General features: G+C 40.9%; 1 protein-coding gene across 1 annotated transcript; it reads right to left on the bottom strand.

The window, feature by feature from the left end:
• Window positions 1–132: 132 nt before the first annotated feature.
• On the bottom strand, window positions 133–24,589 carry LOC139462064 (uncharacterized). The gene is made up of 5 exons (XM_071243567.1): window positions 24,220–24,589; window positions 15,048–15,256; window positions 3,020–3,180; window positions 1,525–1,700; window positions 133–238 (listed from the first exon to the last, which is right to left on the bottom strand). The coding sequence occupies exons 1-5, from the start codon at window positions 24,524–24,526 to the stop codon at window positions 192–194; spliced, it is 900 nt and encodes a 299-aa protein (XP_071099668.1). The 5' UTR covers window positions 24,527–24,589; the 3' UTR covers window positions 133–191.
• Between the last annotated feature and the right edge of the window lie 886 nt (window positions 24,590–25,475).

The following is a 25,475-nucleotide window of genomic DNA, read 5'->3' on the forward strand; positions in this document are numbered from 1 at the left end:
ACAGACGGGTGCTGATAGGCCAAGGAACCAATAAACGGGGGATTGCTGTCTAACAACAATTTGCCACTGAATCGGCGTCACCATCAACAAATTTGTTAAGGGAAATCCTTTATTGCAGAATGGTGTATAAGTTGTCGCCCTTGTGACCTTCACATTGATCTTTCGTGTAGAAGTCACGTCACATCCTGTCTTCACGAGAACTTCACAAAGACGGCAAGGACTTCTGCTTTTCCATACACTAAAAATGACAGAAATATGAATGAATTATGCGTTTATGTAATATTTGTTAAAATACTGTCAAATAGATCCCCGATGTTGACAGCTGTCGTATTACTATTGTGAGTTAGTGGCTGAGTTTAACTCGGATTGAACCAGTCCAGCTACCCTGCGTTAATGCTTGGCATTGCAGGAACGTTCTATATCCATGTCATTGTAAATATCCTGGTCACATTCGCTTCGTTTCGGAAGCGATGTCACCAACTCCATTAATCCTATCTCTTACACAGAGACCCGTGAAGATTCCTGGTAAGAGTAGGTCTTCGGCAACCCATCTTGTCGTAAAAAGGGACTATGCTTGTTGTAAGGGTCGACTAACGGGATAGGGTGGTCAGACTCGCCGACTTGGTTGATGCATGTCATCGTATCCTAATTGCGTGGATCGATGCTCATGATATTAATCATTGGATTGTCTCCTCCAGACTCGATTATTTACAGACCGCCGTCATATAGGTGGACTATTTCTGAGTGCGGCGTTAGACAATAAACAAACACACAAACAGATCTTACATAGAATTTCTCTCACACAGAAGAGTAATTTGACTGGGTGGCTATTTTTAGCCTCGGGCGCAAAGCGAAGCCTTCGTGGCGAACGGGTACAGGGTATTTATTATGACCAAGGATCATAATCGAATATAATGAGTGGATCCTGTCACGTTTAAGGGACACAACTCTGTACAGCGAATTCCGGGCCCTTAGAAATACCATTAATCCGCTTATGAACTCCTGTTATAGAAACTATCAGACCTCTTCATAATCATAATCATAATCATAATAAGAGTAATGATAATAGTAATGACATGCATATTTATAATGTGCCAAATCAACACCCTAAATCATACACGAAGGGTAGTACTCGCTACTTTATTAGCCTGGTCAGTGGTTCAGTGTGCACTCCATTCTCAGCACCCTGGGGAATACACAACCAAAGGTTCCTGTGAGGCGTTAGAAGGTTAACAGTCACATTGCAATCTCATTCTTACGGGTATCCATTCACTGCTGAGTGAACATAGGCACATTTCGGAAAAGGTCACTTGCCCAAGGAGACACCACATGTGCTACATGTGCTACATGTGCTTTAGTGCGAGAGACAGGACCGAAGCCCTAGAAACTCTCAATCGGTCACCCATCCAACTCCTCACCGCGACCGACGTTGCTTTACTTCACCTGATTTGTGACCTGTGCGCTGTGCGCAGGACCACAAGCCTCTGAAACAAGAGTTCTACGTTCATGACTGACAATACAAACCTTCGTTAATGAAGTCGGTACCCTCCGAACCCCGAGCATAGATGAACTGAGGTTTGGGACTCTCCTTATCAAAGACGCAAAGGTTGGACACTATGTTTACAACAATAAGCCAGCCGAAGTTGTTGCAGTTGTTGAACTCTCCCGACATTGTGATGTAGAACTTCCGGTACAGTTGCCTGTTGGTAAAAGTAGTGTAACATGAGACCCGTGAAGATCCGGGGTAGAATAATTCTTCAGCAACCCATGCTTGCTGTGAAAGGCGACTATGCTTGTAAGAGGCTACTAACGGGATCGAGTGGTCAGGCTCGCTGACTTGGTTGATGCATGTCATCGTATCCCAATTGCGTGGATCGATGCGCATGATGCCAATCACTGGATTGTCTGGTCCAGATTTGATAATTTACAGATCGCCGTCATATAGCTGGAATATTGCTGAGTGCGGCGTTAAACAACAAACAAAACATATTTGAGTCAAGGTACCCGGGTCAATTCAGGCCAGATACAGGAACCCAGTTCTAAATAGACCACATTCTAGAGGATACATAACCCCTCGTCCACTGAATCCCGAATACCATCTAATTTAGTGAGTCTCATTTGCTCACCCATGAATCCCGAATACTACTTGATATAAATCTCAAAAGCACATTCAAAATTCAATCTACAAAGGCTGAATGTCGATCAAGGATGAAAACTACACCTTCCTAGGTCATAAAATGGTGAAGGATTTGAAGTTAAATTAGTTTTGCATCCCGAGTACCACACTGATGAGTCCCAAATACCCCCAAAATAGACCCCCGAATTCCGCGCACCAAAAGGGGGTTGGCAGCCTCGTTCTATCCAAGACAAGCACTAAATAACAATCTGACGTCATCCCATTACTGGTCACGTCAGAATGACCTTTCATCCGACCAATCCGAGTTATGCCTACCGTATCAGGAAAGTGATAGTCGGATTGTGTTTTCTGATCATGCAACCTAAAAAAGGTTAACACTGGGTAACACCACTTATTCCGTTAAAACCATCGTCTATTTCTCGCGTCAATGGGATATAACATTTGAAACGGTAGAGACTTCCCAGTACCGTCATACAATCTCGACCATCTAAAAGACATTCCAGAAAAAAAATTTGGTCACTTTTTTCAAATTTTGAACTGATATTTTTAAATGGGTAGTCCAGAATGGTATTTGCCAGTTTGAAACTTGTGCCGTAAAGTTTGAGAAAGGTGCTTTCTGATTGGCTAAAGTCGACATCTTGTAGTCATTTCATTGGTCAAGTTCACGTAACGGGATGTGCTGATATCTATATATAGCGGAAGCAAGCATCAAGATATGATTTTATGAGATTGGTATGACGTCATTTATGACGTTATGTCTACACGGTAATTAAGTCATCTCTGTGTTTGTGCTTTGTGAAATAGTGAGTGAACTTCTGGGATACAAACGCTACTCAATCCTACCCGGCCTAGTGTACTGTTTATGGAGTTAAGAAAACCTACCCTTTGAGTGAGAAGATGGTTGGCGAAAAGGCTGCTAGATCTACTGTGTAGGGATGAGTGCGTAGTCGGGCGTGGGAGAACCAGTCGTCCCTGCTGCTGCCCACTCCGTCAAACGTCATGGCCATCACCTCTGTGCCGTTCTCGTACAGTCCCAACTTCACCTGGCGACAGCAACCACGGGGACAAGTGATGGAAATATATGTGATGGACGTTACCATTATACAACACCGTATAATGACACCTAACATATGATACTCAAACACTCCATTAACACTTAACATGTGATACTCAACACTCCATTAACACTTAACATGTGATACTCAACGCTCCATTGACACTTAACATGTGATACTCAACACTTCATTAACACTTAACATGTGATACTCAACACTCCACTGACAGGTAACATATCATATTCAACACTCCACTGACACTTAACATGTGATACTCAACACTCCACTGACACTTACCTTGTGATATTCAACACTCCATTGAGACTTAACATATCATATTCAACACTCCACTGACACTTCACATGTGATACTCAACACTCCATTGACACTTCACATATGATATTCAACACTCCATTGACACTTAACATATCATATTCAACACTCCACTGACACACTTAACATGTGATACTCAACACTCTGCTGACACTTAACATGTGATACTCAACACTCCATTGACACTTAACATATCATATTCAACACTCCACTGACACTTAACATGTGATACTCAACGCTCCATTGACACTTAACATATCATATTCAACACTCCACTGACACTTAACATGTCATATTCAACTCTCCACTGACACACTTAACATGTGATACTCAACACTCCATTGACACTTAACATATCATAATCAACACTCCACTGACACTTAACATATCATATTCAACACTTCACTGACACTTCACATGTGATATTCAACACTCCATTGACACTTAACATGTGATACTCAACACTCAATTTACACTTAACATGTGATACTCAACACTCCATGGACACTTAACATATCATATTCAACACTCCACTGACACTTAACATGTGATACTCAACACTCCACTGACACTTCACATGTGATATTCAACACTCCATTGACACTTAACATGTGATATTCAACACTCCACTGACACACTTAACATGTGATACTCAACACTCCACTGACACCTAACTCCGTTATACTACACCATGTATCAAACACTCAACACTTCACTGATACTTAACATATCATACTCAACCCAACACCCGATACACTTAACATCTAACACCCAACACCGTATATACACTTAACATCTAACACCCAACACACAATGTACACTTAACATCTAACACCCAACACCCAAAGTACACTTAACATCTAGCACCCAACACCCAATACACACTTAACATCTAACACCCAACACCCAGTGTACACTTAACATCTAACACCCAACACCCAAAGTACACTTAACATCTAGCACCCAACACCCAATACACACTTAACATCTAGCACCCAACACCCAGTGTACACTTAACATCTAACACCCAACACCCAAAGTACACTTAACATCTAGCACCCAACACCCAATATACACTTAACATCTAACACCCAACACCCAGTGTACACTTAACATCCAACATCCAACACCCAAAGTACACTTAACATCCAACACCCAACACCCAATGTACACTTAACATCTAACACCCAAAACCCAGTGTACACTTAACATCTAACACCCCACTCACAATATACACTTAACATCTAACACCTATCACACAATATACACTTAACATCTAACACCCAACACACAATATACACTTAACATCCAACACCCAACACCAAAGTACACTTAACATCCAACACCCAACACCAAAGTACACTTAACATCCAACACCCAACACCCAAAGTACACTTAACATCCAACACCCAACACCAAAGTACACTTAACATCCAACACCCATCACACAATATACACTTAACATCTAACACCCAACACACAATATACACTTAACATCTAACACCCAACACACAATATACACTTAACATCCAACACCCAACACCAAAGTACACTTAACATCCAACACCCAACACCAAAGTACACTTAACATCCAACACCCAACACCCAAAGTACACTTAACATCCAACACCCAACACCAAAGTACACTTAACATCCAACACCCATCACACAACATACACTTAACATCTAACACCCAACACACAATATACACTTAACATCCAACACCCATCACACAATATACACTTAACATGTAACACCCAACACACAATATACACTTAACATCTAACACCCATCACACAATATACACTTAACATCTAACACCCATCACACAATATACACTTAACATCTAACACCCAACACACAATATACACTTAACATCCAACACCCAACACCAAAGTACACTTAACATCCAACACCCAACACCCAAAGTACACTTAACATCCAACACCCATCACACAATATACACTTAACATCTAACACCCAACACACAATATACACTTAACATCCAACACCCATCACACAATATACACTTAACATCTAACACCCAACACACAATATACACTTAACATCCAACACCCATCACACAATATACACTTAACATCTAACACCCAACACACAATATACACTTAACATCCAACACCCAACACCCAAAGTACACTTAATATCTAACACCCAACACCAAAGTACACTTAACATCCAACACCCAACACCAAAGTACACTTAACATCCAACACCCAACACCAATATACACTTAACATCTAACACCCAGTGTACACTTAACATCTAACACCCAACACCCAAAGTACACTTAACATCTAACACCCATCACACAATATACACTTAACATCTAAAACCAAACACACAATATACACCTAACATCCAACACCCAACACCAAAGTACACTTAATATCTAACACCCAACACCAAAGTACACTTAACATCCAACACCCAACACCAAAGTACACTTAACATCCAACACCCAACACCAAAGTACACTTAACATCCAACACCCAACACCAAAGTACACTTAGCATCTAACACCCAACACCCAATATACACTTAACATCCAACACCCAACACCAAAGTACACTTAACATCCAACACCCAACACCCAGTGTACACTTAACATCCAACAACCAACACCCAAAGTACACTTAACATCTAACACCCAACACCAAAGTACACTTAACATCCAACACCCAACACCAAAGTACACTTAACATCCAACACCCAACACCAAAGTACACTTAGCATCCAACACCCAACACCAAAGTACACTTAACATCCAACACCCAACACCAAAGTACACTTAACATCTAAAACCCAACACCAAAGTACACTTAACATCTAACACCAAACACCAAAGTACACTTAACATCCAACACCCAACACCAAAGTACACTTAACATCCAACACCCAACACCAAAGTACACTTAACATCCAACACCCAACACCAAATTACACTTAACATCCAACACCCAACACCAAAGTAAACTTAACATCCAACACCCAACACCCAAAGTACACTTAACATCCAACACCCAACACCCAGTGTACACTTAACATCCAACACCCAACACCCAAAGTACACTTAACATCCAACACCCAACACCAAAGTACACTTAACATCCAACACCCAACACCAAATTACACTTAACATCCAACACCCAACACCAAAGTAAACTTAACATCCAACACCCAACACCCAAAGTACACTTAACATCCAACACCCAACACCCAGTGTACACTTAACATCCAACACCCAACACCCAAAGTACACTTAACATCCAACACCCAACACCAAAGTACACTTAACATCCAACACCCAACACCCAGTGTACACTTAACATCTAACACCCAACACCCAAAGTACACTTAACATCCAACACCCAACACCCAAAGTACACTTAACATCCAACACCCAACACCAAAGTACACTTAACATCTAAAACCCAACACCAAAGTACACTTAACATCTAACACCAAACACCAAAGTACACTTAACATCCAACACCCAACACCAAAGTACACTTAACATCCAACACCCAACACCAAAGTACACTTAACATCCAACACCCAACACCAAATTACACTTAACATCCAACACCCAACACCAAAGTAAACTTAACATCCAACACCCAACACCCAAAGTACACTTAACATCCAACACCCAACACCCAGTGTACACTTAACATCCAACACCCAACACCCAAAGTACACTTAACATCCAACACCCAACACCAAAGTACACTTAACATCCAACACCCAACACCCAGTGTACACTTAACATCTAACACCCAACACCCAAAGTACACTTAACATCCAACACCCAACACCCAAAGTACACTTAACATCCAACACCCAACACCAAAGTACACTTAACATCCAACACCCAACACCAAAGTACACTTAACATCCAAAACCCAACACCCAGTGTACACTGAACATCCAACACCCAACACCCAGTGTACACTTAACATCCAACACCCAACACCACAAGTACACTTAACATCCAACACCCAACACCTAAAGTACACTTAACATCCAACACCCAACATCCAGTGTACACTTAACATCCAACACCCAACACCCAGTGTACACTTAACATCCAACACCCAAAGTACCTTTAACATCTAACACCCAACACCAAAGTACACTTGACATCCAACACCCAACACCCAAAGTACACTTAACATCTAACACCCAACACCAAAGTACACTTAACATCCAACACCCAACACTCAGTGTACACTTAACATCCAACAACCAACAACCAAAGTACACTTAACATCTAGCACCCAACACCAAAGTACACTTAACATCCAAAACCCAACACCAAAGTACACTTAACATCCAACACCCAACACCAAAGTACACTTAACATCCAACACCCAACACCAAAGTACACTTAACATCCAACACCCAACACCCAAAGTACACTTAACATCCAACACCCAACACCAAAGTACACTTAACATCCAACACCCAACACCAAAGTACACTTAACATCCAACACCCAACACCCAAAGTACACTTAACATCCAACACCCAACACCCAAAGTACACTTAACATCCAACACCCAACACCCAAAGTACATTTAACATCCAACACCCAACACCCAAAGTACACTTAACATCCAACAACCAACAACCAAAGTACACTTAACATCTAACACCCAACACCAAAGTACACTTAACATCCAAAACCCAACACCAAAGTACACTTAACATCCAACACCCAACACCAAAGTACACTTAACATCCAACACCCAACACCAAAGTACACTTAACATCCAACACCCAACACCAAAAGTACACTTAACATCCAACACCCAACACCAAAGTACACTTAACATCCAACACCCAACACCAAAGTACACTTAACATCCAACACCCAACACCCAAAGTACACTTAACATCCAACACCCAACACCCAAAGTACACTTAACATCCAACACCCAACACCCAAAGTACATTTAACATCCAACACCCAACACCCAAAGTACACTTAACATCCAACACCCAACACCAAAAGTACACTTAACATCCAACACCCAACACCAAAAGTACACTTAACATCCAACACCCAACACCCAAAGTACACTTAACATCCAACACCCAACACCCAAAGTACACTTAACATCCAACACCCAACACCCAAAGTACACTTAACATCCAACACCCAAGAGCCAAAGTACACTTAACATCCAACACCCAACACCCAAAGTACACTTAACAGAGAGGTTACGTTATCCTGAGGAGGTTGTGATTGTTTCAGTAACATATTCAAGTCGACCAACTATTAAGGTGTGGCGTTCCGAACCAGTCGAATACATTGAATTACTCGAAAACATGGTACGAAAATACATATTGGTTTATTCCGCCAATCAGACACCACCTCGAATAAACCTAACGTTAAATGACAACCATTCGACGTGACATCTGACCTTGACGGAACAAGCCGAGTGAGACCGATTGTAAAATTGATAAGCACAATCATACTAATCGATAATGCCGATAATACTCAAACATATGACTAAAAAACAATGTTAATAGCCTGCTCATTTTTCACGGTTGACTTTTCGGTTATTCAAACTGACTTTGCAGCTGTTTGTTTCACACAATTAGTTTTACGACCAACATAATTTCCTAAACTCTTTGATACATATCTTTTATCACTGGGTTCGACAGTAAACCAAGTCATGTGATTCTAGGCGATAAAACATTATTGTGTAATGCTTGTCAAAATCACGCGGCTTGGATTTTAGGCCTTTTGATTTACGTTTTTGATTGATTTAAGACAATTTAGCCACAGGGGCATTGCACTGACGGTACATAGTCATGACAGCTATCACACGGATTCCTTTGTCACGTGGGGATATGTCCTGCGGTGCTGGGGCTGGTAAACGAAGCGTTTCATCTTGCAACGTGTAAAACCTATCATTACAAGTATCGAGTGACCTCTGCAACGCTAAGTTCTATATTTGTCAATAATAAATGACATTACAATGTCATCTCGTTAATAGCTCGTTAAAATGTAATTTCTTATTAGAGAGAAGCTCAAACAGATAATCTAATATTGTTTAAACTTTTTTTTCGGTCAACTGGCGCTAATGTATGGAAACGTTTTAATGCCACATTAATAGTGACACAAAATACTTTCCTGAAACTATCATCTACAAAGATCACATTTTTAAAATGTGGCACCAATTCGCTTCCATACTATTGCATTATCAAAATTGATCGTCACAATATATAAGTCACAATATATAAGTCATTTACAAGTTGTACCTCCTTTGAGTTTAAGGGACAGGTAATTAAATATTCAAAGGGAGGGGGGGTAGGGTGACAGAGATAAAATGTAGCCTTGTGGTTAGCTCGTCACGCCGAAAGCCCGGGTTCGATTCCTCACATGGGTACAATGTGTGAAGCCCATTTCTGGTCACCCGAGCCGTGATATTGCTGTTTTTTGCTAAAAGCGGTGTAAACCCAAACCCCTCACCCACTCTCTGAAAGCAGGAACTAAATACGTTTGGGGACCCTACAACACATTGTCTTTCAGAACATCCCGCATGTCCAAGGGACGATCTACCTTTATGGAAAAACCTGAGCACAATTTCTTTTCTCGGCATTCCGTGCGTCATCAATGGTCTTTGTTCCCACGTGCGCCCCACTGAATTGTATTATCGGCGCCGATTATTTTGTAAGTCGGCGTGATATTAATATTACTTTGCTGACGCTACGAAAATAAAACTATAATCACATGAAAGTGATTTTTGTTGGTGATAACATCTGCCTATTTTTAAATCTAATAACAAAATATCAGATTAGTGTCTCAGTTATTTTTTGTTACTGCTTTCTGTGCTTTAAACTATCTGTGTGAAGCCAATTTAAAACTCTACTAGCAATAGAAATAATAATATCAATTAGTTTCAAGCTGATTTAAACAAAGCACATTCAATGAAAAAAAATTATATGAATTTTCACATGGGCTGCAATCCTTTTCACTTGTGCCCAATCCTTTTTATGAGAATAAAATATGTTTAAACTAAACTAATAATTATATTACAACTTAGGGATAGAGGGGTGGTGAGGTAGCCAAGCGGGCAAAGTGTTCTCTCGTCACGCCGAAGACTCTGGTTTGATTCCTAACATAGGTACAATGTGTGAAGCCCATTTCTGGTGTCCCCCGCCCTGATATTGCTGGAATATTGCTCAAAGCGGAGTAAAACCACACTCACTCACTCACACTTATGGGATGAGTATTTTCTTGCGATGTGTGGCTACAGACATCTTGAGGACAGTGAAACTTCGATAATCGAGACCTAGGGAATCTACGATTCTGAACAACTGCTTCTTATGTTCATGATCCCAACCTGCGCGTCACACCCTATTGAGGTTATAGTATACGGGAGGTAACTCTCGACATCATTGCATAAAGGAAATTAAATACAGGAAGATTTGAAAAGCACGCCCGGTAATGATAGAACTGTTATGAACTGGGCTGCTGAATTAAAGCGAGGTAGTAGCACAGAAGATGTACCGAAGTCTGGTCGTCCTGAATATGCCCCGTCTGAAATTCAAGTGCAGGCTGCCCTGTGGTAATGGCTGACTGTCATGTTACAATTGAGCACAGCGCTGACACCAGTGGGGTCAGTTTTGGGTCAGCACAGTCCATCTTAACAGACACACTCCACAGGAGCAGGCTGTCCTCAAGTTGGTACCAAGAATGTTGACACCAGATCAAAATCAGCAGAATCCTGACAAAGTTTTGGGTGCAAATTGTAACCCGGATGAGACCTGTTCCATCACTTTGATCCAGAGTCAAAACTTATGAGCAAACAGTTGACACACTTGGCCTCATGCCCACCCCCATCCCCACCCCCAACGTCCCCCACCATCTCCTGACCCGGCAACCTCCTGACTTGAATCTCTTCCCTAAAAACTCAAATCACACTTGCATGGAAGAATGTCTACCAGTAACAATTGATTCTAAAACATGCTCTATCTGAGGTCACGGACCTTTCGCCTTTCCCTCGTAGTTATCTCCCTTTAAAGTAGCACCTGTCATGCTCTTGGGCTTAATCACATGGGTCCAGTTCCACGCGGTCTTACCCACATGCCCATTGTAACTGCTATGTTTAACATACACCGGCGTAGCTGAGACAAGTCCGTGAGACTAGGCCCTGGCAACTTGCCGCAGCTGAAGAGATTTTACAATAACTTCTTGGCAAGGATATTAATATATGATTTCTATTGCATATCAGACTTCGTACTGGTTGTTCGATATGAAGCAGCAAAGGGAATATGGTGAGGAGTCTTTCCAACCACAAAAAGTTACAAATTCGATAAATCTTTAAGGAAATGTTATTAATATAGGGACATCGCCATCAAATTGTTGGTCTGTCCTACAGGAACATATATTTATGGCTAAATATGTTAATTTAATTTAATTGTATTTAATTATGGCTAAATCTGTTCACCTTTCACGAAGTGAACAAAATGACACGGGAGTGACACAGGTTAACTCGTAAATTGTCAAATAACTGGTAACATCACGTCATGATCACATCGACTGCACCGCATCACACCGCACCGAACCGCTTAAAACCGCACCGCATCCCCCTGAACCGCACCGCATCACATCTATCGCACCGCACCGCACCGCATTCGCCCGCACCGAACCGCATCACACCGCACTGCATCCCCCTGAACCGCACCGCATCACATCGATCGCACCGCACCGCACCGCACCGCACCGCACCGCACAGCACCGCACCGCACCGAACCGTACTTCACTCATTGCACCGCATCGTACAACGCTGCACGGCAACGCATTTCATCTCATTACACCGCAACGCACCGCAACGCACAGCACCGCCAAGCACCGCACCGCATCGTACCGCATTTCACCTCATTACACCGCACCTCATTACACCGTATCGGACCGCACCGCCCGCATTTATCCCACCACCCATACTGGCACCATAAATGACATATCATACGTCACGGTTATGGGCTGGATGAAAGACACACGGAAAAGTAGAAGTGAATCAAATTGGTAACGGTTGATTTATTACAAGGTGTCTACCAGTCGGAACTCGTTAATGGCAAAGACAAAATCACTCAATGCGGGCACTCTCTTCAGAGCTATCAAACAGAAAAAAACCGTAAAATATGAGAAAGCTAAAAATAAAATATCCTGAAAGCATCAGGCAATAAAAGGGAATATTCATATATGAATGTCTTGATTACTGAAAGTTATATCAAAGTGTAAATTTATTTTTTTTAAATCTGAAATGAAAGTTGTACATATGCGGGCATGGATTTCCAACATACAAACAGTGCTTAAAAGATGAAATTAATATATTCTGCCTTAAATGTTCGTAATACAAAGTAATTATGCAAGAAAATGATCACACAGAACATTGGTCCTAAAACATAACTTTACACATCACTCGCTGAATATCGCTTCGTGTTCGATTTCACATAAATGGCTACATGTCAGATGTATTAAACGACGCAATTGGCTGTGAAAGTATTGCATCAATCATGCGATGTGGCAGCCTCGTGTTCATGCTTTGCAAGAAGTGGGGGAACAGATGCACACAGAACCGCATTATTTTGCAATATTACCTGGTTTTACAACAGACATTAGACGCTATACAGCCATCAATACACTGTACAGACATCAGAAAAAACAAGAGACACCAGGCACAAGACAGATATAAAAGACACTACACAGACATCAGACAGGCTGCACAGACATCAGACTCTACACAGGCATCAAACACACACTACAGACACGCAGACATTACACAGATATAAGACACACACCACAGACACGGAGAAACTACATAAACATCAGACACACACTACAGACACGCAGACACTACACAGACATCAGACACACACTCAAGACATGCAAACACTACATAGACCTCAGACACAAACTACAGACACGCAGACACTACATAGACATCAGACACAAACTACAGACTCGCAAACACTACATAAACATCAGGCACACACTACAGACACGCAGACACTACACAGACCTCAGACACAAACTACAGACATGCAGACACTACATAGACATCAGGCACAAACTACAGACACGCGGGCACTACACAGACCTCAGGCACAAACTACAGACATGCAGACACTACATAGACATCAGGCACAAACTACAGACACGCAGACACTACATAGACATCAGGCACAAACTACAGACACGCAGACACTACATAGACATCAGACACAAACTACAGACACGCAGGCACTACATAGACCTCAGACACAAACTACAGACACGCAGACACTACATAGACCTCAGACACAAACTACAGACACGCAGGCACTACACAGACCTCAGGCACAAACTACAGACACGCAGACACTACATAGACATCAGGCACAAACTACAGACACGCAGACACTACATAGACATCAGGCACAAACTACAGACACGCAGGCACTACATAAACCTCATACACAAACTACAGACACGCAGACACTACACAGACCTCAGACACAAACTACAGACACGCAGGCACTACACAGACCTCAGACACAAACTACAGACACGCAAACGCCACACAGACATCAGACAGACACTACAGAGACGCAGACACTACACAGACATCAGACACCCAATACAGAGACGCAGACACTACACAGACCTCAGACACACACTAAAGACACGCAGACACTACATAGACATCAGGCACACACCATAGACATGGAGACACCACACAGACATCAGACACACACTACAGACAAGCAAACACCACACAGATATCAGACACACACTACAGACACGCACACACTACATAAACATCAGACACACACTACAGACACGCAGACACCACACATACATCAGGCACACACGATAGACATGGAGACACTACATAGCCATCAAACACACACCACAGACACGGAGACACCACACAGACATCAGACACACACTACAGACAAGCAAACACTACACAGACATCAGACACACACTAAAGACACGCAGACACTACATATACCTCAGACACACAATACAGACACAATATTAAAACAGAGTGAGTGCGTGATTGAACTGGGTTACAGCTCTTTGAACAATATTTCAGTTTTATCACGGCGCGTCATTTTTGAAAGGGGAAGCCCCCCAAAGTGATGCCTGTCTTTGACCTTAAGCACTTACGTGTAACCAACTAACCAGACTCACCAACATCAGTAGGTATAATGGCAGCAAATGTCAAACTGAAATACACTACCAGGCAAAAGAAAATATACACCCATGTTCAATGGTGGTTAAAAATGAAACAAATATGAAATGGCAACATTCGATGATGATGTATTTGATAAGGGTATAGTTGTGTTTTGGACCTTAAGTGTGCAGTGTTTCGGCGACTGTTTCCAGCCCAGTAACGTTTTGATAACATTTGTAATTTTTTGGTCAAATCCAATTTTCAAGTGTATATTTTCTTTTGCCTGGAGGTTAATTTCCATGTCCAAGGTTTTTATCAGCCTACCTCTTTGATCCCTGCCGTCGACCAATCATCCAACCAGTGTGAGCGATAGAAAGGGTAGCTTGATGATGCACCATGCTTCGAGAAGTAAGCAGGGTTCTGATTGGTCAGATCCTGGTCATGTGCCACCCCAGCCTGCTCCCAGGACTCTTTGAAGTTGATGCCCGACCCACTGACCGCCTTGAAGACCAGTGTCCACTCGCTGCTGCTGACTGCAAGAAGACATGTAACCATTGACCACACATTGTTTTCGACGAAAGCCTGATGGTGCCACTTTGGTGACATAATTCCTTTTTTTTCTCTTGTAATTTCAAGGGTTTCTTTTCTCGTAATTTCAATTATTTTCTCGTTGTTTCATTTATATCGATTATCCTGTGGTATTTTCAATTTTGATTGAAAAATGAGAATTTCGAATTATCGATTATGTTGGCGTTATTTCATTTTTTTTCAAATAAATACCACTTGAAATAACGGGAAAATACTCGAAATAGTGTTTAAAAATATAATGATGCTACGAAAGAGGCACCATCGGGCTTTCGTAGATTTCTGTTTCAGTAAATGTCAAGAAAAGTGTATTTCAACATGTTTTGGTACGTGGGTTAGTTTACCTAATTTGCTTCTTAAGAAAGCGGGGCGGTCGGGTAGCCAAGTGGTTAAAGCGTTCGCTCGTCACGCCAAAGACCCGGATTCGATTCCCGACATGGGTACCATGTGTGAAGCCCATTTCTGGTGTCCCCCGCCGTGATATTGCTGGAATATTGCTAAAAGCGGCGTAAAACCATACTCACTCACTCTTAAGAAAGCTTCTGTCACGGGACAAACAAAAACGCTTTCATAAATACAGTGATTCATGAAAAACAGGCCCATTGAAATCTGTTTCGTAGGATAATCCAGACTGGCTGTTCTCTTGCTAGACGGTATATGATTAGTCACGAAGATAGATCTAAGTTGGAGGCAACAATAAACAGCTTAATTCCAGGTCCACGGGATTTTACCCGCGGCCTCTTGCTTTACTGGCGCATACAACATCAGTGCATATGGCGCGACAGGAAGGCAATAGGGTGCATTAAATTTTGATGATTTCATCTCCAAATGAATAACAGCATATTGTTTATAATTGACGTAAGTCGAGTTGGTGAAATCAGTGTGATTTAAGGTGGGATGTATGAGGCCGAGATGATATCTCTGATGACTCTGGGTGGCACGCATCACAAACACATGCAAAGACAAGTCAATTGTTCACCTGAAAAAAACACTCAAATTGGTTCAAAACACATTTTGTAGTAAGATCATGCTCGCTTAATGCATACTATACCTTTCTTCTCAGGTACTCTATTACTACATGGTACCAATTCCGTCCCAGACATTTGTACAAAGAGTTTTGTATAGAAAAAGTGAAGTGTGTGTTATGTTTGAAGTACTTGAGTAAAATTATGAAGAAACATTGAGTACATAGGCAAGTGGAAATCTGGATTACATGAATCCGACTATATTGCCATTATTATCACGCAATATTTTAAAATCAATGTTTTGGGTTTTTTTGGCAGGAATGGTAATTATTTAAGATAATTATTTTTTTTCATAAGACAAAAAGCGTCTGCCAAGGGTCGCGGATTCGATCCCCGGCCGCGTCATACTTAAAGATGTGAAACGATAGTACTTGTTGTTCCATTATCTGGCGCTCGGCATTAAGGGACTAAAACAAGGACTGTATGGCTCAGAGTCAGTATACTGTGTCTAAGTAGGGTAGTCATGTTAAACTGCGGCATGGCATCTCGGTGAGATAGCACTATAAAATCGGCATAAGCCCGCACTGAAACAAGCGAACGCACGCACGCACGCACACACACACAAATACAAACACACACACAAACACAAACACACACTAACACCATCACACACGCACGCACTCGCACGTCACCATGTAAGTGCAACCATATTAAACACCATTTCACCTCACTTCACTTACTCAAAAGTCGCTTTATCAGGGTTACAACACTCAAGGCCTGAGAAAAGCTTTCAAAGCGTTTTATGGTAGACATGTGGGAGACATTCCAATTTGTAGCATCAGTGATATTAATAATGTGTGATGCAATTCCTTTTGACTTGTACCATGTGTTCTCATGTTTTTTCAGTAGAACAAATATATGGCTGAACAAATGTATAAGTGTATAGCTTCGACAACTGTTTTTTTCTGTGCATATAGAATAGAAATTAACTGTCACGATTCATTTACTATTCTCCTCCAAAGATTTCATCACAATTGTATGGGGATGCTTGTGTGAACATATTAAGGTGGGGGCATTATATTACTTTCTGTAATTGGCTTCGACTTGGATGTATATCTCCGGTCACCTTCCTACACATGTTCATAAACAAGATTCTTTTGTCCGCATCATGAATAATAACGTACGCACAAGTAGAAGGTACTTGTTAACACTTTTAATTTCATATTATGTATTAAAGAAAGACACATGTTCCTTCAAGCGTGCTCTCGTTAACTGATAGATTGGGTAACCAATTTACAAATTAATATTGATCAAGAAATTCATCACAAGGTGTACAAAGAAAAAATTCAAAAATCACGACGAGCTTGTCGTGAGGATCAACACGCGATATTTTCAATTTGAACATTTTTTTTAATACACTTATTTTTCTACCAAGATTTCAAAGAGCGTCATACGACTCTTGCTCAAAAGTTGTTTCATCAAGGTTACAACACCCAAGGCCTGAGTAAAGCTTTCAAAATGTTTTATGGTATATATGTGGAGAACATTTCCAAATTTGACGCATCAGTGACAAAAATGATGTCCGATGCAATTCCCTATTTTGACTTGTGCCATACATGTATGTTCCCATGTTTGTTCAGGTGGAGACTTGACTTGCCTTTGCATGTGTTTGTGACGGGTGCCACCGGTGGGGCAGGATACGCTCACCTTTCGTAAAAAGACTGGTAGCATTACTTTTTGATAGTGATTCATAAACACATTTGTATGATATAGTCGGAATTGTACAACCGACACTGCTTTATGCAGAGATTTCTATTGGATATGGAAATTGTTTTGTCGCTTTATTTTATCTTTGTATATCAGATCGTGTTCCCGAATTCTCTCAAAATGCATTTCCACGCACAATAAACATCATCCCCTCATTACCACTGGACCAATAAAGCTGAGATTTATAAATGTACGTTCCCTCCAATGATGACATCTGAATTTGTTCAAGAGGATCGGAGTATTCCCATGAACAAGACCTTTGGGTTGGAGGTAAATTCCTTTGTCCTGGTATGTTGTGATAGTAGTGTTGTTTCAAGGTATTAAAACATTGGTTACAGCAAAATTGGTAAAATGTGTTCAGAGGATCGAATCCGATTTTCAATATGGCCGCCACGGCAGCCATATTGAACAAGCAATCTATTGCCATTACTCAGTTATTTTGTTTCCAATATGTGATGTATTTTGGTACATGAGTAGTTTGTAGTGGGGTTCAACACTAAGTCTTATGTTCCATTTTATGCTCAATGCTCTAAAATTCTCTCAAAGTGCATTTTTATAAATTCGTCTCTGAAATTGCCAAACTGAGAAGATGAACTTTAAGTTCAAAGTTTGTGTTTAGTAAATATAGTTGCGTGTTGAAACAAAGTAAATATAGTTGCGTGTTGAAACGAAGTAAATATAGTTGCGAGTTGAAACGAAGTAAATATAATTTTGAAACGAAGTAAATATAGTTGCGTGTTAAAACGAAGTAAATTTGTTGTGTGTTGAAATGAAGTAAATATAGTTGCGTGTTAAAACGAAGTAAATATAGTTGCGTTTTAAAACAAAGTAAATATAGTTGCGTGCTGAAACAAAGTAAATATAGTTGCGTGTTGAAACAAAGTAAAAAGAGTTGCGTGTTGAAACAAAGTAAATATAGTTGCGTGTTGAAACAATGTTACACAATAGTGCATTCATTCTTACAGATTTAGAAAACAACGTTCGTCATTTGTTTCATTTATGTAAATACTTTTATGCTCAGTTCTCGGATGATAAACAACGTTGACAGCAACTTTAATACCTATTCTCTTTTTTCACAATGATCATGTTGAAACATATTTTGAACACACAAGAACATTTAAAAAATCGAATTTAGGACACTTTGGTGTTGAAAATTTCAAGGTTGATGTTCCGACAGTCACGTGCACTCAACAATTCTTTACAGTCATCACCTTCCCGAGGCAGACAGTGAAAACTAGACTTTGACACAGGCTAGTGGACGCACCTGCCTCGGGAAGATCTATATAAATGTACTCAGCTCAACTGATTTGTTTTCGAAAAAAACTCCCACGGTAATGCGTGAGATACAATTATATACAATATTCAATATGTACATAAGGCCAGCATTTAACCGTAACACATTGCAAATAGAATAAGTAGATACTAATTAATATACTAATTGTATTACATACATGATTAAAGAATATAGAGAAACTCTCAGTGGTCATACGTTTCTTTCATTTTCAATATGGCTATCGTGGCGGCCATGTTTACATGATAGTCGAAATTACCGAGAAAAATTAGACGCCACTGCTGGGTCATTTTGGTGAAGTTTCCGTTTTATCAGCCATTTGATTTCAAAAGAAATAACGAAAACATATAGTTTACGACGGACGACGACTGATACCAACATGATGGGCACCCACATGGTAAAATGTTACCTTTTCATTGTATGTGAAAGGCTGAGATTGACAGGGTTTGTAGTTCGTGTATCCAAACTGTACGTACACAACACAAACACTCACTTTCACGCGAAATTCAAACTTATTGTTATATTTTTTACTTTTTGATACAATTGACAGAAAATCTGGATTTTTAATCATTTATTCTACCTCGTGCACCGTGTATATTTTAGTACTTTGGCTAAGAAAAAAATAACGTAATTGACTTTACCTCGGGGCAAAAGAATATATCCCATATTACATGTTCATGCCACATTAAGTTGTAAATGTCAGTTCTTTACTCAGGATTACAGTCACTGTCAAAAATCACAGTCAGAAATAGCCATATTGTGGAAAGCAAAATGCCTATATTGGAACCTTTTTCAGAACGGAAATAATAAACTAATTAAACATTTATCAAGTGAATGTTATACGGTTTTATGTAAAATGGCATAATGATTCTCTAACATGTAATTGTTTTTTTAGCCAGGATCCTTTGATCGTGAGTTTAAGTCACCTTTTATCCACGATTATGATCCATGGTCGTAGGTTTCATCAAAGTGGCAAACGCCAAGACCCCCATCATTTTTAGCTTTCGTTCCACATCAACATCCACATCCACATCTATATCCACACCAACATCCACATCCACACCCACATCCACATCTATATCCACATCTATATCCACATCAAAATCCACATCAAAATCCACATCCACATCACGACATAACTGAAGTATGAAGTTAAACCAAACTCACAAAAGGTATTTGAATTAACAATACTACAGTCCATTTTTTGTGCGGACACTTTTTCAGGCGTCACTCATGTTCATGCTAACCCTTTTCGCGAAAACCTGGTGTCATCACTGATATTTAGTGGTCCATTTATATTGTTTCGCCAAATGCAATCTGTTTCGGTGGACAATCAAGACTGGTTATTCTCTTGCATTGCCCTTTTTATATAGTTAATATAAGAAGTAAATTGCCAAATGTAACCTTACATACATATACGCGTTATGTTTGTTTTCCTTTACCCCTAAAAAGTCAATGTGTTAAGTCACCTAATACCACTTATACACTTGAAAACTGATGAAAATGAAACAAGAAAGGAGTATGTGAGTTAAAGTTTCTTAACTTTTGAACCGGGGCTAGACTCAAACCAGAACCACCACAAGTAGACACAGTCTGAGTCAGATCAAACCACCACAAGTAGACATAGTCTGAGTCAGATCAAACCACCACAAGTAGACGCAGTCTGAGTCAGATCAAACCACCACAAGTAGACATAGTCTGAGTCAGATCAAACCACCACAAGTAGACATAGTCTGAGTCAGATCAAACCACCACAAGTAGACGCAGTCTGAGTCAGATCAAACCACCACAAGTAGACACAGTCTGAGTCAGATCAAACCACCACAAGTAGACGCAGTCTGAGTCAGATCAAACCACCACAAGTAGACATAGTCTGAGTCAGATCAAACCACCACAAGTAGACGCAGTCTGAGTCAGATCAAACCACCACAAGTAGACACAGTCTGAGTCAGATCAAACCACCACAAGTAGACATAGTCTGAGTCAGATCAAACCACCACAAGTAGACGCAGTCTGAGTCAGATCAAACCACCACAAGTAGACATAGTCTGAGTCAGATCGAACCACCACAAGTAGACACAGTCTGAGTCAGATCGAACCACCACAAGTAGACACAGTCGGAGTCAGATCAAACCACCACAAGTAGACACAGTCGGAGTCAGATCAAACCACCACAAGTAGACACAGTCGGAGTCAGATCAAACCACCACAAATAGACACAGTCTGAGTCAGATCGAACCACCACAAGTAGACACAGTCGGAGTCAGATCAAACCACCACAAGTAGACACAGTCGGAGTCAGATCAAACCACCACAAGTAGACATAGTCTGAGTCAGATCAAACCATCACAAGTAGACACAGTCTGAGTCAGATCGAACCACCACAAGTAGACACAGTCGGAGTCAGATCAAACCACCACAAGTAGACACAGTCGGAGTCAGATCAAACCACCACAAGTAGACACAGTCGGAGTCAGATCAAACCACCACAAATAGACACAGTCTGAGTCAGATCGAACCACCACAAGTAGACACAGTCGGAGTCAGATCAAACCACCACAAGTAGACACAGTCGGAGTCAGATCAAACCACCACAAGTAGACACAGTCGGAGTCAGATCAAACCACCACAAATAGACACAGTCTGAGTCAGATCAAACCACCATAAGTAGACACAGTCGGAGTCAGCTCAAACCACCATAAGTAGACACAGTCGGAGTCAGATCAAACCACCATAAGTAGACACAGTCGGAGTCAGATCAAACCATCACAAGTAGACACAATCTGAGTCAGATCAAACCACCACAAGTAGACACAATTTGAGCTAAGAATGTCAACATGTCCGGATGAAAACTAGACGAATTAAGTTCATGCAGGTCTATTTTCCACTTAAATTTAATCTATGTCACTTACACAAAATGAAACCGTGACAAAATAATACCTCAATTAGATGCCATTGCTCGTACACACATTTCTGTGAGCACTCATTACATTGGTATAGTATCGATCTATTAATAGGCCATGTATTGTTCGTGATGTGTGAGCAAGTTGCAAACTGTTCCTGAACGATGTCATTATACTCAAAAACATGAGACATCATTTATAATCAATCAAGGAAATATGAGCTTCAGTTAGGCCATTCTACTAATAAGTCTAACAAGCAACTTTCATAAATAATTGGCCTGCTATACACGCGTGGATGGCATGGAAGGAGTTAATTCCAAACACAAGTCACTCTGTCTTCATATGGAATTAGCATGTAGTAAGCCGACACATGAGTGAATGAGCAGGGTTTTACGCCGCTTTTAGAAATATTCCATCAATATCACGGCGGGTGACACCAGAAATGGGCTTTATACATTGTACCAATGTCGGGAATCGAACCCGGGTCTTCGGCGTGACGAGCGAACGCTTTAACCACTAGGCTACCCGACCGCCCCCCGACACATAACGTGCTGAGTACTTTCAAAGACACATAACTTTTCCTTCTATGTCCGTCCTGTAACACCTCCGTGAATATACACGATAAGAAATGCGTTCAAAAACGTTACCCCTCATTCGTTAAGAATTGGTTCGAAAATGAAATGAAGTGATATAGTGACAAGAAAAATTGTCAATCACTGATCACACATCATTCATTACAAATCTGTATGTTTGAAACACAAGAAATAGCATGGTACAAACTATGAATTGAATTGGTTGGTTGGTTGGTTGGTTGTTTAACGCCGCACTCAGCAATATTCCAGCTATATGACGGCGCTCCGTAAATAATACAGTCTGGACCAGACAATCCAGTGATTGATATCATGAACATCGATCCACGCAATTGGGATACGATGACATGCATCAACCAAGTCAGCAAACCTGACCACCCGATCCGTTAATCGCCTCTTACGACAAGCATAGTCACCTTTTACGACAAGCATGGGTTGCTGAAGACCTATTCTACCCCGGATCTTCACGGGTCCATTGGAAAGAAGGTTATTATGTGTGAGACATGTCGCTACATCCTCATCAAGAATCGTCTTGCTTGCACGATAAGACAAAACTGATCCCATTGGGCGTTAAAAGCAAAGTATATGTGTGAATTATAGACTGGATCACTGGAAACCATGAAATGTCATTAAATATTAGAAGTACACCAACGACAAAACCCTTTATGTCCTCACTAGCCTGCTACACCCACATCACGTAACATGACAGGAGACATGAAGACATGCATCTTTTATGGATAACAACTACTCTATTGTTTGTGATAAAGTTTCAAGGCTACTTCTTGTCCATTCAGGCCAATGCTGAAGTTCAGGTCTTAGAAAGGTATTAAGAAGTGATACACATAAGGAAGAGCGTATATGGATGTCATCTTCTTTATAATGAAGCACCGCGATATAACTGGAATAATGTTAAAAGCGGCGTGAAACCCCACTCACTCACTCACTCACTCACTCAATCTTTATAATGAAGAACACGACGTTTCGGAGTATATGCTTTCTCCTTCGTCAGGTGAATGAAGGAGTAGGCATATACTCCGAAACGTCGTGTTCCTCATCATAAAGAAGTTGATATCCATATTTTCTCTTCCCTAATGATGAAGTTGCTATCCGTAAAAGGTTTCAAGTTCTATAAACTCATATCAAAGACTTGACAAGAGTTAGTTTCAAAGACAAAGCATACGGCTTCATTAGACATAGCTCTGTCAGTCATGAAATGTCATACCGAAAAGATTTATCCCCCTGCCTTCGTTTACCATCGGTTTTTAACACACCTATGAAACATTATGACAAGAATTATTTAAAAAACGCATAACTCAACAGTTAAAAATAGGTATGTAAAGACGCATGGAATTAGATACGAAACATAGAGTATAGAGAATATAAGGATAACTTTACCTCCGTTGGCAATGGGTCCATAATAGGCCCATGCAGGAGTCTCTTCAAACAGGGCGTCAAAGGTGTAGAGCTCCTCTTGATTCAGAACACAAGAACCATCGGATGACTTGTAGTTGAAGCTCTTGCATGTCGAGTTCTCCCTGCTGCACAGCACAGCACATGCAGATCGCGACAGGGAACAATCGCTCCCGCAACATTCCGGGTTCGAACCCCCTGTACCGATCACGCGGTAACCCTCCCTCCCTCTGTACAACTCCCCGTGTACAATGATCAACGCCAGTCCTATGAAAAGCAGCAGAGGGAACATTGCAAAGACACCCCACCAAAGGCAACCGCTCTTGAAGACCACGCAGTGCTTGTAACGGGTGATAAAGTTTAATTAGCTATACTTTGAAGTCAAGGGAGTGGTTCGATGCTCATCAAACAAACACGGGGTTGCGTACTACACCATTGGTTAAGCAGCCATTGCTTGATTGGTACGTCGACCGTGAAATTCTTATGTTTCTATATTAGATATACCAGCATGGGGTCCGTTGTCGCAACAGTTTAACGTTTGATGCAGCGGACCCAAACAAATTACCGGCGTTTGCTTGTCAGTCGTTTGACAGAGAGCTCCGGTTTTAAAGCGGTTGGAAGGCAAATCTCAGAGAAATTATCCATTTAGTTTTCCATGTAGCCTGGCGGGTTATTCCAACGCCTATAGATTAATACCACGTTATGCCACCAAGCCACCATTTTGTCTCATAACATGTCTTTCCAATCTAGTACTACTCATACAAAAGGCAAACGGTCTTAGAATGTTTCACTAACCCCCTTCCGTAACTATCAAATTAAATGACAAAAAAAATGGACAATTTCCATGGCGAAGAAAATGATTCGTTGCAATGCCCGGACATTTGACGTCTCGTTGACAATCAAACCAGTCGCTCTTACGCTGGTTAGTAAATTACTGGCAAACGGCGATGCCATAAACGCCATTGAAAATGGCCTTAATTTCTATAGATAATTATCAGTTGTCACGGCTTATTGTTACAGTGGTATTCAAAGGCCGTACCCTGACTGCTTTCAAGCCTTGGCACCGCTAATGCTGATCTGATAACAGGCAATTGATTCTGGGACTGATGCATGCGAACGGGAGTATTATGGTACAATATCTGGGCGATAATAAACTACATGTCTAAATATTTTCCGTAGTTTTAATGATGCGAAACATGAGTTTAGCGTGCGTGGAGGGAGTTGAGTTACTGTAACGATAT

The sequence above is a fragment of the Haliotis cracherodii genome, unplaced genomic scaffold (genome assembly GCF_022045235.1).
Source record: "Haliotis cracherodii isolate W230 unplaced genomic scaffold, xgHalCrac1.p SCAF_15, whole genome shotgun sequence".
Classification (NCBI taxonomy): Eukaryota; Metazoa; Mollusca; class Gastropoda; order Lepetellida; family Haliotidae; genus Haliotis; species Haliotis cracherodii.